Here is a 15,000-nt window from a genome sequence, read left to right on the forward strand (position 1 = left end):
CAAGTGACAGGTTATTCCCGCACGCAGGAGTCCAGGAACAGAGGGCAGGGGTGTTCAAGAGCGTTATGGTCACATCATCACATATTCATACACAGAAACAACCTGTACTGGCATAAAATATCAGGACTTCTGCACTTCCGCACCCTCCACTTCAAAAAAGCCTTTATGGTCAAACTTAACAGACACAAGCAAACAATGTCTGCCATTATGTCAATGTTACAAAGTTATAAAATCCAGCTTTGTCCTTGTGTGCAGCTGAGGTCTCCCAGTGAAGCCAACTCTCACAGTAAGGCGATTTCAATGGCACGCTATTTAAGCATCAGATTTAGACAGACATCGATGCTCACATGAACGTGAGGTGGGCGTTTCGACATGAAATCGCATTAAATACGCCCAGGGATAAAACACACAATGAGCCTTAACATGAAGGAAAACTCCACACAGCCCGGACACCGGTGAGCCACCACGACAGAGACGCACAGAAGCCCAGTGCCACGCGGGAGGCAGTTATACCGCTGCAGACGTGGCTGGTCGGAGCCGCGCCACCGCGAGGAGCGTGGCAATCACAGCCGCAGGGACCGAGAGAAATGAAACCCCAGCAATCGAACCAAACGCTGGTATTATTATTAAATCTCTCCATTTCATATTTGTCCTCTCTGCGCCTCTCGCACACTCTCTCGCTCCTCTCTGCAGGAGTTGCAGCCAAAAGTCATGATGAGTGTCGGCTACTGAGAGCTTTTCTGCGGTCATGGTGACCGCGTCCAGCTGCCAACAATATGATGACCAGGCTTCCAGGAGATTCCCATGGTCGGCTGACGTCTGCGTCTCCGCGTGCGGGGGTGTATGTGTGCGTCTGCATGTCTGAGAATATGTGCGTGTTTACGTGCGTGTCTCTGAATGTGTGTATGTGGGTGTGAGAGTATGCGTATGCATGTGTGTGTGTCTTTGCATGCGCGTGCATCTACATGTATGTGTGTGTGTATTTCTTTGAATGCGTGTGCGTGTGTGTGTGTGTGTGTGTCTTGGCACACGTGTGCGCGCGCGCATCTGTGTGCGCATCTGCATGTCTGTGTGTGTCTGCATGTGCTTGTGTGTGTGTGTGTGTGTGTGAGCAGACAGACAGAGAGCTGGGGTGGGGAGAACCTCCCAGGAAGAGCAGCTGGTTCTCCTGTTCCCCAGCATGTCTGGCTACTGTACACATGACATTTATGTAAGCGCAGCACCAACACGTGATGAAGAGGAAACATCTCACCACATCTGCTTTCCACATAACACTCGGATCCCTGCTGGAGAAGACTCCTAGAACGGAGAGAACCCTCCCTCCCTCTCTCCCTCCCTCTCTCTGCAAATGCAATGTCCTTACTTTTATTCACAGTGGCACCACTACATAAAATACATGTGTGCCACCACTAAATGGTAAAAGCTTGGCAGTGAGACCGGACCTCCAGGAGGGAGGGCGAGCCCCGCGTACAGGTGCCCCCCCGCTAGGTCACCCGGGGGACAGACGACAGACCCTGTGGGGTCACAGACACACAGACAGCTGTCTTGTGTTCAGCCAGATGCACAACTATGTGTGTGTATATATGTGGGGAAAACGCCAATAGAGGTGAACATCACGGTGCTCTGTTAGTGCTCTGAACAGAGGGGCCCATTGCACAGGACTCTCGCTATGCTTCGTATATCACCACACACACACACACGCACACGCACACACACACACACACACACACACACACACACACACACTAACTGCCATTTGCAGGGCATGATGAGCCAACTAGCACTGGCGTTATTCCGGCAGGCTGGCACGCAGTGCCCATTCCCGATAAGCCGTCTCAGCTCGGACACCCGCCGGACTCACTTCGGCTGTTTACATTCCAAAGAGGAAACGTGAGCTCCAGGAGTTCACGCCTGCTCCGAGGCCCAGAAGGGTTCCAGCTTGCAGAGACTCCTGGCTTCACCCACACTGAGTCTCTCATGCTGTCCTCCACCCTGCTCAGGGAGTGAGTGGACCGACATACAGGAGACAGGAATATCCCACACACACATGCACACACACACACAAATAAACAAACAAGCTTACACACAAACACACATAAAAAAAGTCCAACAAACAAGCTATCATGCAAACACACACACACACACACACACACACACACACACAGAGCAGAGATTTCCTCAGTGATCTACTTCTGCATCAGAGGAGGATGTAGGGATGTGTGACAGTGTGTCAGCATCTCAGGAAACACTGAGAGTCTGTAGGGAAGAAGCCCAAACCTAGACACACAACACAAGGAAGGAAAATAAGGAGCACACACACACACACACTCAGTCTGATCGTGTTTGTGTGTTTGTGTGTGTGTGTGCGTGTGTGTGCGCACGTGTGTGGGCCTTTTAATCTTCGACAGTTTGACCACCCATTTAAATGATTTATTATTTAAGAAAATTATTCTTCCATCTCATTTATCAGGGAATATTATGTTTTATAAACTACACTTCAGAAAATCTTTATTAAAATCAGATGTGCATCAGCTGTGACCTCTGGCCTGACCGACGGGGGCAGACAGGAGCAAAGCGCTTCTCTTTAGCAATGACTTCCTCTGAGCTCATTCTGCAAGGCTGCAGTGACTGAAGCCCTGTTAAGAGTGAGGGATGAATGAAGAGGAAAAAGAAACGAATGAAAGAACCGAGAGATGCTGCATGCTGCTCCAGAGGAGAGAGTTACGGAGTTTGCAGCACCTCGCGCAGCGAGACACGTGCACGCACACATACACACACACAAACACACACACGAAAACATGCACACACACAGACGCACGCACAGACGCGCAGCCTGGCTTTGTGCTAGGGGCCGTATCGTGGCTGGATTGTGATCGGTGTCCATCCTATTTCGGCCTTTTTTTTCCCCAGTCAGCTTGCATAATTGTAACATTCCTTGTAAATTGTATTCCATGGAAACACGGGCATGCCTGCTCCTCCCGGACACCGGGAATGCTCTCAGTAGAGTTTTATGCTACGCAATTATTTCTGCCTTGTAATTCCGTCAAAGTGTAGAAGGGTCGTAGACACATGAAATTACCTCAAATAAAAGGCACGGAGAAGGAGCAGGGCGGGTGGAGACATGATGGAGGCTCACTCGAGCACAAAGCAGATAACAGTGAGATAAGAGTGAGCACGGGATGGAAAGGAAGGTCAGAATGCCATGACTGAGGAACAGGGAAGACTCAAAACAGACGTTCACACACACACACGCACACGCACACACACATCCTGCATGCAAGACACATATGCGCACTCACTCACTCACTCGCACGCAAGCACACGCTCACACGCACATAGCATGCTCGATCACTTCTCTTGCGGTGGGGGGGGGGGCAAGACTTTATATACACCCATCCACGCTGAACAGTTATAGACAATACGCAGCAGACCTGATCTCAGTTATAGACAATACGCAGCAGACCTGATCTCAGTTATAGACAATACGCAGCAGACCTGATCTCAGTTATGGTCAATACGCAGCAGACCTGATCTCAGTTATGGTCAATACGCAGCAGACCTGATCTCAGTTATGGTCAATACGCAGGAGACCTGATCTCAGTTATAGCCAATACGCAGCAGACCTGATCTCAATTATAGCCAATACGCAGCAGACCTGATCTCAATTATAGCCAATACGCAGCAGACCTGATCTCAATTATAGCTAATACGCAGCAGACCTGATCTCAATTATAGCCAATACGAAGCAGACCTGATCTCAATTATAGCCAATACGCAGCAGACCTGATCTCAGATATAACCAATATGCAGCAGACTTGATTTCAGTTATAGCCAATATGCAGCAGACCTGATCTCAGTTATAGCCAATACGCAGCAGACCTGATCTCAGATATAGCTAATACGCAGCAGACCTGATCTCAATTATAGCCAATACGCAGCAGACCTGATCTCAGATATAGCCAATACGCAGCAGACCTGATCTCAGATATAGCCAATACGCAGCAGACCTGATCTGAGTTATAGCCAATACGCAGCAGACCTGATCTCAGATATAGCCAATACGCAGCAGACCTGATCTCAGATATAGCCAATACACAGCAGACCTGATCTGAGTTATAGCCAATACACAGCAGACCTGATCTGAGTTATAGCCAATACGCAGCAGACCTGGTCTCAATTATAGCCAATACGCAGCAAACCTGATCTCAGTTATAGCCAATATGCAGCAGACCTGATCTCAATTATAGCCTATACGCAGCAGACCTGATCTCAATTATAGCCAATACGCAGCAGACCTGATCTCAGTTATAGCCAATACACAGCAGACCTGATCTGAGTTATAGCCAATACGCAGCAGACCTGGTCTCAGTTATAGCCAATACGCAGGAGACCTGATCTCAGATATAGCCAATATGCAGCAGACCTGATCTCAGATATAGCCAATACGCAGCAGACCTGATCTGAGTTATAGCCAAACTACAGCAGACCTGATCTCAGATATAGCCAATACGCAGCAGACCTGATCTCAGATATAGTCAATACGTAGCAGACCTGATCTCAGATATAGCCAATATGCAACAGACCTGATCTCAGATATAGCCAATATGCAGCAGACCTGATCTCAGATATAGTCAATACACCGCAGACCTGATCTCAGATATAGCCAATACGCAGCAGACCTGATTTGAGTTATAGCCAATATGCAGCAGTCCTGATCTGAGTTATAGCCAAACTGCAGCAGACCTGATCTCAGATATAGCCAATACGCAGCAGACCTGATCTCAGATATAGCCAATATGCAGCAGACCTGATCTCAGTTATAGCCAATACGCAGCAGACCTGATCTGAGTTATCGCAAATACGCAGCAGACCTGATCTCAGATATAGCAAATACGCAGGAGACCTGATCTCAGATATAGCCAATACGCAGGAGACCTGATCTGAGTTATCGCAAATACGCAGCACACCTGATCTCAGTTATAGCCAATATGCAGGAGACCTGATCTCAGATATAGCCAATACGCAGGAGACCTGATCTCAGATGTGCTGTGTGAGAGTAAAAGTGTTAATCTGATCTAAGACAGATGAGAAAGCAGAGAGGGGCAGTTAAAGGCAGTGGAAGGTCCAGGAAGGCAGTGAGAGGCAGTGGAAGGTCCAGGGAGGCAGTGAGAGGCAGTGGAAGGTCCAGGGAGGCAGTGGAAGGTCCAGGGAGGCAGTGAGAGGCAGTGGAAGGTCCAGAGAGGCAGTGAGAGGCAGTGGAAGGTCCAGGGAGGCAGTGGAAGGTCCAGGGAGGCAGTGGAAGGTCCAGGGAGGCAGTGAGAGGCAGTGGAAGGTCCAGAGAGGCAGTGAGAGGCAGTGGAAGGTAGCGCCACTCTCTCACTGGACACTGAACATCCAGCACATATAAGGTTAATGTTCCCCAGAGTGAAGAGCAGATCACCAGGGACCTCTCCGACATCCTCACTTGCTCCCAATCGCTCCCTCACTCTCACTCATACTCACTCTCTCTCACTCTCACTCATACTCACTCTCTCTCACTCTCTCTCGACTGAATTGAGCGTGAGAGCTACTGACATGCGGACAGAAAACATGAGTTTAAAAATCTGCTACCAACTACAGAACTAAGAATATCTAAACTAATTTGGCACCAGACCATAATGTTTAGGTTTAAACTCTCTTGTCTGATTTCTTCTTTGATGACGCAATTCCAAAAGATTTAGCGGCATTATTCAATTTTCAGGTAACCAGGAGGCGAGGAGCAAGGGCCTGTGGCACGCGGCTGAACCGTGACTCGCGGGCTCACAGAGTGACAGGCCAACGTTCTTGTGAATGAAGAAACTGCATCAAAGCATCAGAGTAAACACCAGCAGGAGCCTGTAAACAGATGCTGTAAACCAGGGCTGAGGGGGAGGGGTCGAGCAGGGGCCCTGAACCACGCATCAGAACCTGGGATAGAGAGACTGGGCTGGGATAGAGAGACTGGGTGAGTACTCAGAAGAGATATCAGCCAGAATGGGGAGACACCTGTACTGCAAATCGCAGTGAAGTGGCAAGAATGTGTGCGTACTGTGTGAGAAGAGAGCACAGTAAACACATTACTGTCACTGTACTGCACATTACATGGCTACATTTACAGCACTGTAACAAGGAGACTTGTAGACAGTAGACAAGAGGCACACACACACACACACACACACACAGTCAAAAAACCCACTCAAACACTAATCTAACACATAAATACACAAACAGACACACAAACTCACACCCACCCCCACCCTCTCCCCAAAATACACATACACACACACACACCACACACACACACACTCATGCAAACAGTGAGTCACATTTGGGTATTTTCCTTTTCTTTAAAAGAGCATTAGTAAGTAAAACACACCACATAATCACACACACATGCATATACACACGCACAAATGCATGCACGCGCAGACAGGCATGCAAGCATGCAGACCCACACCCACACCCACACACCCACACACACACACGCACAGCATAATAATGTCACAGATTTTTTTGTCCATACATAAGACAGAGCAGGGGCGAAGCCACCCTACAGACGCGTGTGGCAGGACCCCCGGCTGGCGCCCCACCCTCGGCCCCACCCGCTGGCTCCGAGGGCATCCGTGCGCCCTCCGCCAGCCCACGACACGGAAAGGAGTGGAAAAGAACCTCCAGTTCACCACCGCAGGAAGTGGCAACATCAGGCAGAATAACAGCCTTCTGTGCTCTGTAAAGCACAGCTTCCATTACAGCTGCCATTACATTTGAAAGTAAACAGCAATGGAATTGAGTCATGGCCATTAGGAGCTATAAATACACACCTGCTCGGGACAAATCGCCCGCGGCCCTGGCACCCCGGTCAGCTGTGGCAGCAGGAGGCATTGCTGCACAGTGGGCACCGCGGGTACAGTAGGCACGGCAAGTACGGCGGGTACAGCGGATATCTCCTTACAGCTCACAGGCTACTTTCAGCTGATGGTCATGGCAGCCCCTCCCTTGATTGCAACGTAAAGGCAGGCAAGCCTCTTAGCCTCTCAGCCGGTCAGCCTGTCAGTGGTGAAGTTTGGCTTGGCTGGGGCGTGTGGAAAACTACTGCCTGCTAGTGTGTAAAGAGCATGTGGTAACGAGGAGAACAGAGCGCCATGCTCAATGGAGTCTAAAAACAGACAGAGGTACCATTACTCTTAACTACACACAATCTCACTCAGGGTTACAGGACGTCTGTCAAGTGTAAGTGTGTGTGTGTGTGTGTGTGTGTGTGTGTGTGTGTGTGTGTGTGTGTGTGTGTGTGTGTGTGTGTGTGTGTGTGTGTGTGTGTGTGTGTGTGTGTGTGTGTGTGTGTGTGTGTGTGTGTGTGTGTGTGTGCGTGCTCAGTGGTTCCTTGACTAGTACACAGAAGGTTGCTGGTTCAAGCCTCACCACTGCCAAGCTGCCACTGTTGGGCCCCGGAGCAGGACCCTTGACCCTCAGTTGACCCTCAGTTGCTCAAATTCATACATAATTGTAAGTTGCTTTGGATAAATGTGTCAGCTAAATGATGTAAAAAAAATGAAGGTGTGGATGTATAAGATCACATTTGATTACACTAACAAAAGACAGAATACTTTCCACACTGAAACCTGACCAGCAGTCATAGACACTCTGCCAACCCACAGATATACACACACACACACACACACACACACACACACGTACACACACACACGTACACACACACGTACACACACACACACACTGCCCCTCCCAACTAAATGCTATGGCTACACATACAACAGCTACACTAATACACTTTTTGCTCACACAAAAAATATAAATAGTCACTGAACAATTTTCCCAAGCCCACACAGAGAGAATCTGTCTACCAAACATGAAAACTGCATGAAAATTACACCAAATGAAAATGCAATCTCAGCATGACAAAATAAATACACAAGATCATGTAAACAATAGCAAATCACTTGATAAAAATTAAGCAATTGCACGATAGGAAATGTGTGTGTGTGTGTGTGTGTGTGTGTGTGTGGTGTGTAATCAATGGGAGTGTGTGTGTGTGTGTGTGTGTGTGTGTGTGTGTGTGTGCGCGTGCATGTGTCTGTGTGTGTGAGTGTGTGTGTGTGTGGGAGATGCGTTGGGTCTGCTCTGTGGTACAGGAGACCCCACTGCTACACACAGACCCATTTCCACTTCCACTAGCAACCTGCCCCTCCATCAAGATTTAGAACCGAAAACTCTCCATCTGTTAGGAGGCCCAGAGTCAGGAGGGGCTACTGCTAAACACTAGCAACTGCCCAATAACTGCAAACCAGCCAATTACACGACCCTGGGAATGAGGAAGTGACGTGCAGCCATGCCCCTTGAGGTCCTGCTGGCCACAGGAACCATACGACACAACACACAAACACAACACACACAAAAGACAGAGAGAAGTTTAGACTAAAGAAGTATCTAATTAACAATGCCAAATGCACGCCTGATCGTTAGTGTGGTTTTTTTGTGTGTGTGGTTTTTTTTTGCTCTTATGTGATTGGTTCAACTACGACTGCTAATCTCAGCAGTAACTGGCGGGTCTCAGCTCTGGAACTGCCCAGGGTTTCCAAACAGGGGCTACGTTTTACGACCCCTGTCTTATCTGTCCACCTCCCTCCTCCCTGCCTGTCCCTGACTTCAAAGGCATGGTTTAGTGAGAAAGTAGCACACACACACACACACACACACACACGCTGCCTGGTAAATACCATCACATCGTGATTGGGAAGGGAGAGCTATAATTAACAGGGTAAGACGCCAGTCTGCCAGCGTGGGCGCCATGCCAACGGATCAGCCCTAATTACTGTATTCCCTCTGTCAGGGAAGTTCAGTGCGGAGCTTTCTCTAACCTGCCATGCCAGCCAATCAAACCCCCGACACTCTCGTAGCCCGAGCGCTCAGGGGCCAATCACCCGGCTTCTTTAAGGAACATCCATTCCGATGAATAAAAACCACACAGGACCCAGAGCCATTTTCAGAGCGACTCGGGCACTTTCCCTCAGCTCCCAGGCTCCAGTTGAGCATGTGGTTATCAAAAGAGAAAACTACTCCAAACCAAACCTGGAAATGAAACACAGGCAACGTGTTGCTCTGCACACTGTCCGTCTGGAAGAGAGACTCTCTCGATTTAACACGTCTCTGAATTACACACTTCTCTGAAAGGATAGACGCCGGTGAGGAACTTGACTCGGGCAGAAGCGGAGGTGCCGAAAGTCTGAAAGACAAAGTCCCCAGCGAGAGCCAATCACGTCGTCTGATCTAAGGCTTCAACTGGAACCACACCAACTTCAAGGGCAAAACGAACTTAAGAAAAAAAAAAAGCTTTTCACCATTGAGTCACTAAGCATGCTAGTTGTTTGGGTTAAATATTAGTGAAAAAACACAAAACAATGTATCTGGGTCAGATTTTAATGTCTACTTGAGATTATTCATTTAACAGGTGTGGGGAAGGCAGAGAAATGGCAAAGCAATGCAAAATGATTTTAAAAATAATTACAAAAAAAACCCCCAAACCCCCCCCCCGTACTTTCTGCAGTCATCTCTAGCCCACAGATATCCGGAAGCATGGCGGGTCAACCATGGGGTCAACCGCGGGGTCAACTGCGGGGTCAGCAGCAACAATCCTCCCACATCCCTCAACCTGAACATTGCTGTTAACCATTAAGCATTACCATCTTACCAAAGTTCCATAAAAGCAAAAAGAAACATGCTATTAATTCAGAAATCTGTGAAACTATGCTAATTAACCCAGCCATAACAGTATTAACAAGATTATATGTTTTTACAAGATTTCAAAGAAAACAAAATTAAACAAGAAAAAAAACAACACAACAAAAACTGCAGGTCAGTGGTAAACTCAAAAATCTCTTGTTACCAGTTCTCTCAGAAACTCCAGGGTATACTACACTGGCCTATAAACACTCTCTCTGTCTCTCTCACACCCACACCCACACCCACACCCACACACACCCACACATACACCCACACCCACACCCACACACCCACACCCACACCCACACACCCACACACACTCACACACACACACCCACACCCACACACACCCCCACACCCACACCCACACACACACCCACACCCACACCCACACCCACACCCACCCACACCCACACATACACCCACACCCACACCCACACACCCACACATACACCCACACCCACACACACTCACACACACACACCCACACCCACACCCACACCCACACACACCCCCACACCCACACCCACACACACACCCACACCCACACCCACACATACACCCACACCCACACACACATAACCACCTCAGTCATTAAGGTAACTTTCCAGGCTGCCTTGTCAGCGATAAAGTTTCCACCCTCCGACTGAAAGCTCTTGATGTTTTGAAGTGTGGACGGCGGGGCAATCAGATCACTTTCCCCAGAGTTCACACACAGTCCCCCACGGCCCACCTTCCCGGCCGATCCCCCCACCACGATTCATTTAGTAACGGCTTATTAAGCTGGGGCATAAATTTCAACTCTGGACAGTTTCACTGGAAAGGAAGCCTGATTTATAGGAGCGCCGTAGACAAAACACGCTTTTTTCTTTTCCGTTTCGTTCTCAGCGCTCTCGGGGAGAGGCCTGAGGAATTTGCAGCAGACTAAAAGAGGAGAGTCGGCTGGGATCGAAGATAAGGAGGCACTCAGAGCTCCGCGGCACCCCCTAGTTTCCTGGCAGAGGTGACCGGGCCAGTTAGAGGGATATGTTGCCGAAGACCGCGGACACCTGTCCGACGTCACGTCTAAAAATGCCACGACGTGCCGATCACAAGCGTTCTGTGCAGGACATGGCTATCTCCTGGTTGTCCCAGCAGTTACGCTGATCGGAACAGGATGCAAAACCCGGAATTCTACGCCAGCTTAGGAAAGTCCTCCTGGTCACTGGGTTCATTATCACGGCCCCCATTTCATCAGCACGCTCGGGGAATCGTAAACACGGCTGACGCATCATTGCGTTACAAGATGGCCGTGCGTTTTCGATAACGAATAACCTGATAAACACGTTTCATTGACAGACGACGCCCTTATCTTACCGCCAAACACAGTCCGATAAATAAAAGGTCTGACTTAACGGTCTGAATATTGGCCAGTGTCACATCAAACCAAAGCAGTGACTTATACCCATAGCATCGTCCATGGGGCACATGCACGCGCGCACACACACACACACACATTCTCACACACACACGTAACCATGCAGAAGAAATATACTGTAAAATGGATGACGCATCGATGGTTCAAATGATTCTGACCACATGTGTCATTTATCAGAGACCACAGCTCACAAAGCCAGCCTTCCCAAGCTATATTTTACAAACATGCACTTTAGGATACAGTTTAAACAGCTATGCTTTACACAGGAACACTACACACTTTACACAGCATGACTTCACAATTAACACAGCTACAATTACCCAGCCATACAGCTACACTTTATACAGCTACACTTCACACAGCTACACTTCACACAGCTATACAGCTACACTTCACACAGCTACACTTCACACAGCTATACAGCTACACTTCACACAACTACACTTCACACAGCCATAGCGCTACTCTTTATACAGCTACACTTCACACAGCTGCACCTACCCAGCAATACAGCTACACTTCACACAGCCATATAGCAACACTTACAACATACACAGCTACATTTCAAGCAGCCATAGCGCCACTCTTACAGCTACACTTCACACTTAACACTTTACAAAGCTACACTTTACATTTACATCTCAATCAGCTGCGGTTTACACTTCACACGTCACACAGCTAAAACGTTTGAAAGATGAAGCACTGAAAGGAAAGGACAACGGACATCAGCAACAGAAAAACGGAGCCTTTTGAAATTGAGAAGACCTTCGCCGGGAGAATACAACCACAGCCCCTGTGACCTATGACCTGTGTTTCAGAGCACTGAAAATGACACTCAGGTCATCTCCACACAGCCTCTCTCTCTCTCTCTCTCTCTCTCTCTCTCTCTCTCTCTCTCTCTCTCACCTTTGGAGTGTTTTTCTTCAACTCGCGGGTCTGGTCCAGGAGTTTCTTCCTGGACTGCTGGTTCTCATTCTGCCTGCTGGCTAGAGCAGTGGTTGTGGCATCCAGCTCTTTCTGTGAGGAGATACAACTGCACATCAGATGCGCTGTTCACACACAAGGGCCGCACCGTCTTCCACACACATGCGCGTGGTTTACGGTTCACATGGATGAGGAACCTAGAAAAAAAAAAAAGGTTCACATTATGTTCATACATTTGTGAAGGAACTCCCCAAATATCAGTACATGACGTGTGTCATACAGCCTGTACAGAGCTTCAAACAATGTTCACAGTAAAAATAGTCCAGTGCATTCGGGTAACAAGTCTCTCATTTTCAGAACAGCAAGCCCTAAAATAGCACAGTAGTTCAAAATTACTGCGACTAACTCTCAAATGGGCCAAGGTTAGGGTTAAGGCTGGGGTCAGGGTTAAATTGCTGTGACTAGCTTTCTCAAACGGACCAATCGTGAAGTCTTTTTTATTTTGACTGGACAGCAGAGCATCAGTTTGAGCTAGAGTGCTGATCACTGTGAAACGCTGAGGTGAAATGTGGGATGCCACAGCCATGTGTTTCCAGGAGACCGAGTGCAAAACTGGCCCTGCTCTCAAGGAGGGGGAATGGTATATGCACCCTGCCCTGTCAATTACAGACACGATGGCCAATCACCAGAAGGGATCAGATAGCGCTATCCTCTGAGCATGTCACTTCACCCCAGATGTTACATGAGGTGCAGCTTGCTGTGATTGGCCGCCTGGGCCTTGGAGGAAACGCATGATGACCCGTGGCCTCCCCGCTTGGCAGCTGTCGTGTGACGGGGAGAATTACCTGATAGTGTGACAGGTGGGAATCGGCTATGAACAATATAGGGAAAAAACTGGGGGAATCCCCCATCCAAAAAAAGCAAAGGTGAGGATGAGTGTGATTTTGAGTCAGAGTGTGAGTATGAATGTCTGTGTGACTGTGTGATTGTGAGCAAGTGTATCTGAGCCCAGCGTTAGAACCCAGAGTTGCTGTTAGAACCCACCGGTAGAACTCAGTGTTAGAGTCCAGAGTTGGAACCCAACATTAGAACTCAGCGTTGAGTCTAACATTAGAGCCCACTGTTAGAACCCAGCTTTAGAAGCCTACCCGCATTCTGCTTGGGGATGCATGAGAGAGTCCTGCTGCTGATCTCAGATCAGCATGTGTGGCTTTGGGGGGAGATGAGGCCTGTTTTAGCATCTCATTTTCGGCTTGCTCTAGAACAGTATCCTGGGTGTTGGTCCAGAGTGCTTTTCTGGCACTGTGGGGCTGCAGAGCTGATAAAGTTGTGAGGTCAGGACATCGCCGGCGGTCAACTCGACCCCCCAGGCACTGTGTCGGAGGGCTGTGGGAGCGTCCAGCCTAATTAACTCGATTTGTTCGCTGCATATGGTTGCCAGATGTCATTTCAGCAGTGCATTGCCTACTCCTGAGTACAGTGAACAAGGAGACTGCACAAAGCACACTCTCATTTACACACTCACATACATTTACACATTCACAGCCACTCTCACTTACACACTCACACACATTTACACATTCACAGCCACTCTCACTTACACACTCACACACATTTACACATTCACAGCCACTCTCACTTACACACTCACACACATTTACACATTCACACCCATACTCATTTACACACTCACACACATTTACACATTCACAGCCACTCTCACTTACACACTCACACACATTTACACATTCACAGCCACTCTCACTTACACACTCACACACATTTACACATTCACACCCATACTCATTTACACACTCACACACATTTACACATTCACAGCCACTCTCACTTACACACTCACACACATTTACACATTCACACCCATACTCATTTACACACTCACACACATTTACACATTCACACCCATACTCACACACACATTTACACACCCACATACTCATTTACACACTCACACACATTTACACATTCACAGCCACTCTCACTTACACTCACAGACATTTACACATTCACACCCATACTCTCATTTACATACTCACACACATTTACACATTCACACCCATACTCACACACACATTTACACACCCACATTCTCATTTACACACTCACACACATAAACACACCCATACTTACACATTCACAATAACACGTACAGACAGACACACTAACAATCACGTTTCCCCATTCACCCTTACACATAATCACGAACTCTCATTCACACACACTTGATCACACTCACTCATACTCATACACTTACCCTAACACAATGGTCTAATGCCGGGGTCTAACGCTGGGGCCTAAATCTGGGGGTTTAATGCTGGGTCCTAAATCTGGGGTTTAACACTGGGGTCTAACACTGGGGCCTAACGCTGGAGTCTAAAGCTGGAGTCTAACGCTGGATTCTAAAGCTTGTATCTAAATCTGTGGTCTAAGGCTGGGGTCTAAATCTTGGGTCTAACACTGGGGACTAAAGCTGGGGTCTAACGCTGGGGCCTAACCTTGGGGTTTAATGCTAAATTTATGTGTATTCTAAGCCTCACCGATTGTCTATTTTTCACTGGATTAGGTTGAAATTTGTACTGAACATCCAAGAAACCCTAAGGATATATTGCAACATGTATTCATTTAAATATTTGCTGAATGTTAATCAAATTAAAAAATATAAATCATATTTTACCCAAATGAAGAATTACTCATTTTCAAAAATTCATACCTCCACTAATTTTAAACCTAATTGCAACCTAATTTGGTTTCTGTGTAGTATTAATATATTTCTATTTCTATTTGGTGCTACAGATGTTTTTTAAGAAATTTGAATGTACATTTTCCCAAGAAGGACTATGCCAATTTCTTTGAAACATCTGTATGGGAAAGTGTTAATATTC

The 15,000-nt window shown here is 47.7% G+C and overlaps 1 protein-coding gene across 10 annotated transcripts in view; it reads right to left on the reverse strand.

Moving 5' to 3' along the window:
- The window catches only part of cux1a (cut-like homeobox 1a), a 116,068-nt gene that overhangs the window by 80,203 nt on the left and 20,865 nt on the right, over window positions 1–15,000 (reverse strand). For 5 of the 10 annotated variants that reach the window (XM_081701797.1, XM_035535804.2, XM_081701796.1 and 2 more), the window contains exon 2: window positions 12,080–12,190. The exons of 2 other annotated variants lie outside the window; for them this stretch is intronic. In XM_081701797.1, coding sequence (XP_081557923.1) covers window positions 12,080–12,190 — 111 coding nt within the window. Of the gene's footprint in view, window positions 1–12,079; window positions 12,295–15,000 lie in introns of all 10 variants that reach the window. 3 more of the 10 variants (XM_035535807.2, XM_035535806.2, XM_035535805.2) reach the window with 1 other exon arrangement.

The sequence above is a fragment of the Electrophorus electricus genome, chromosome 19 (assembly GCF_041902795.1).
Source record: "Electrophorus electricus isolate QZ-2024a chromosome 19, ASM4190279v1, whole genome shotgun sequence".
In the NCBI taxonomy this organism is placed as follows: Eukaryota; Metazoa; Chordata; class Actinopteri; order Gymnotiformes; family Gymnotidae; genus Electrophorus; species Electrophorus electricus.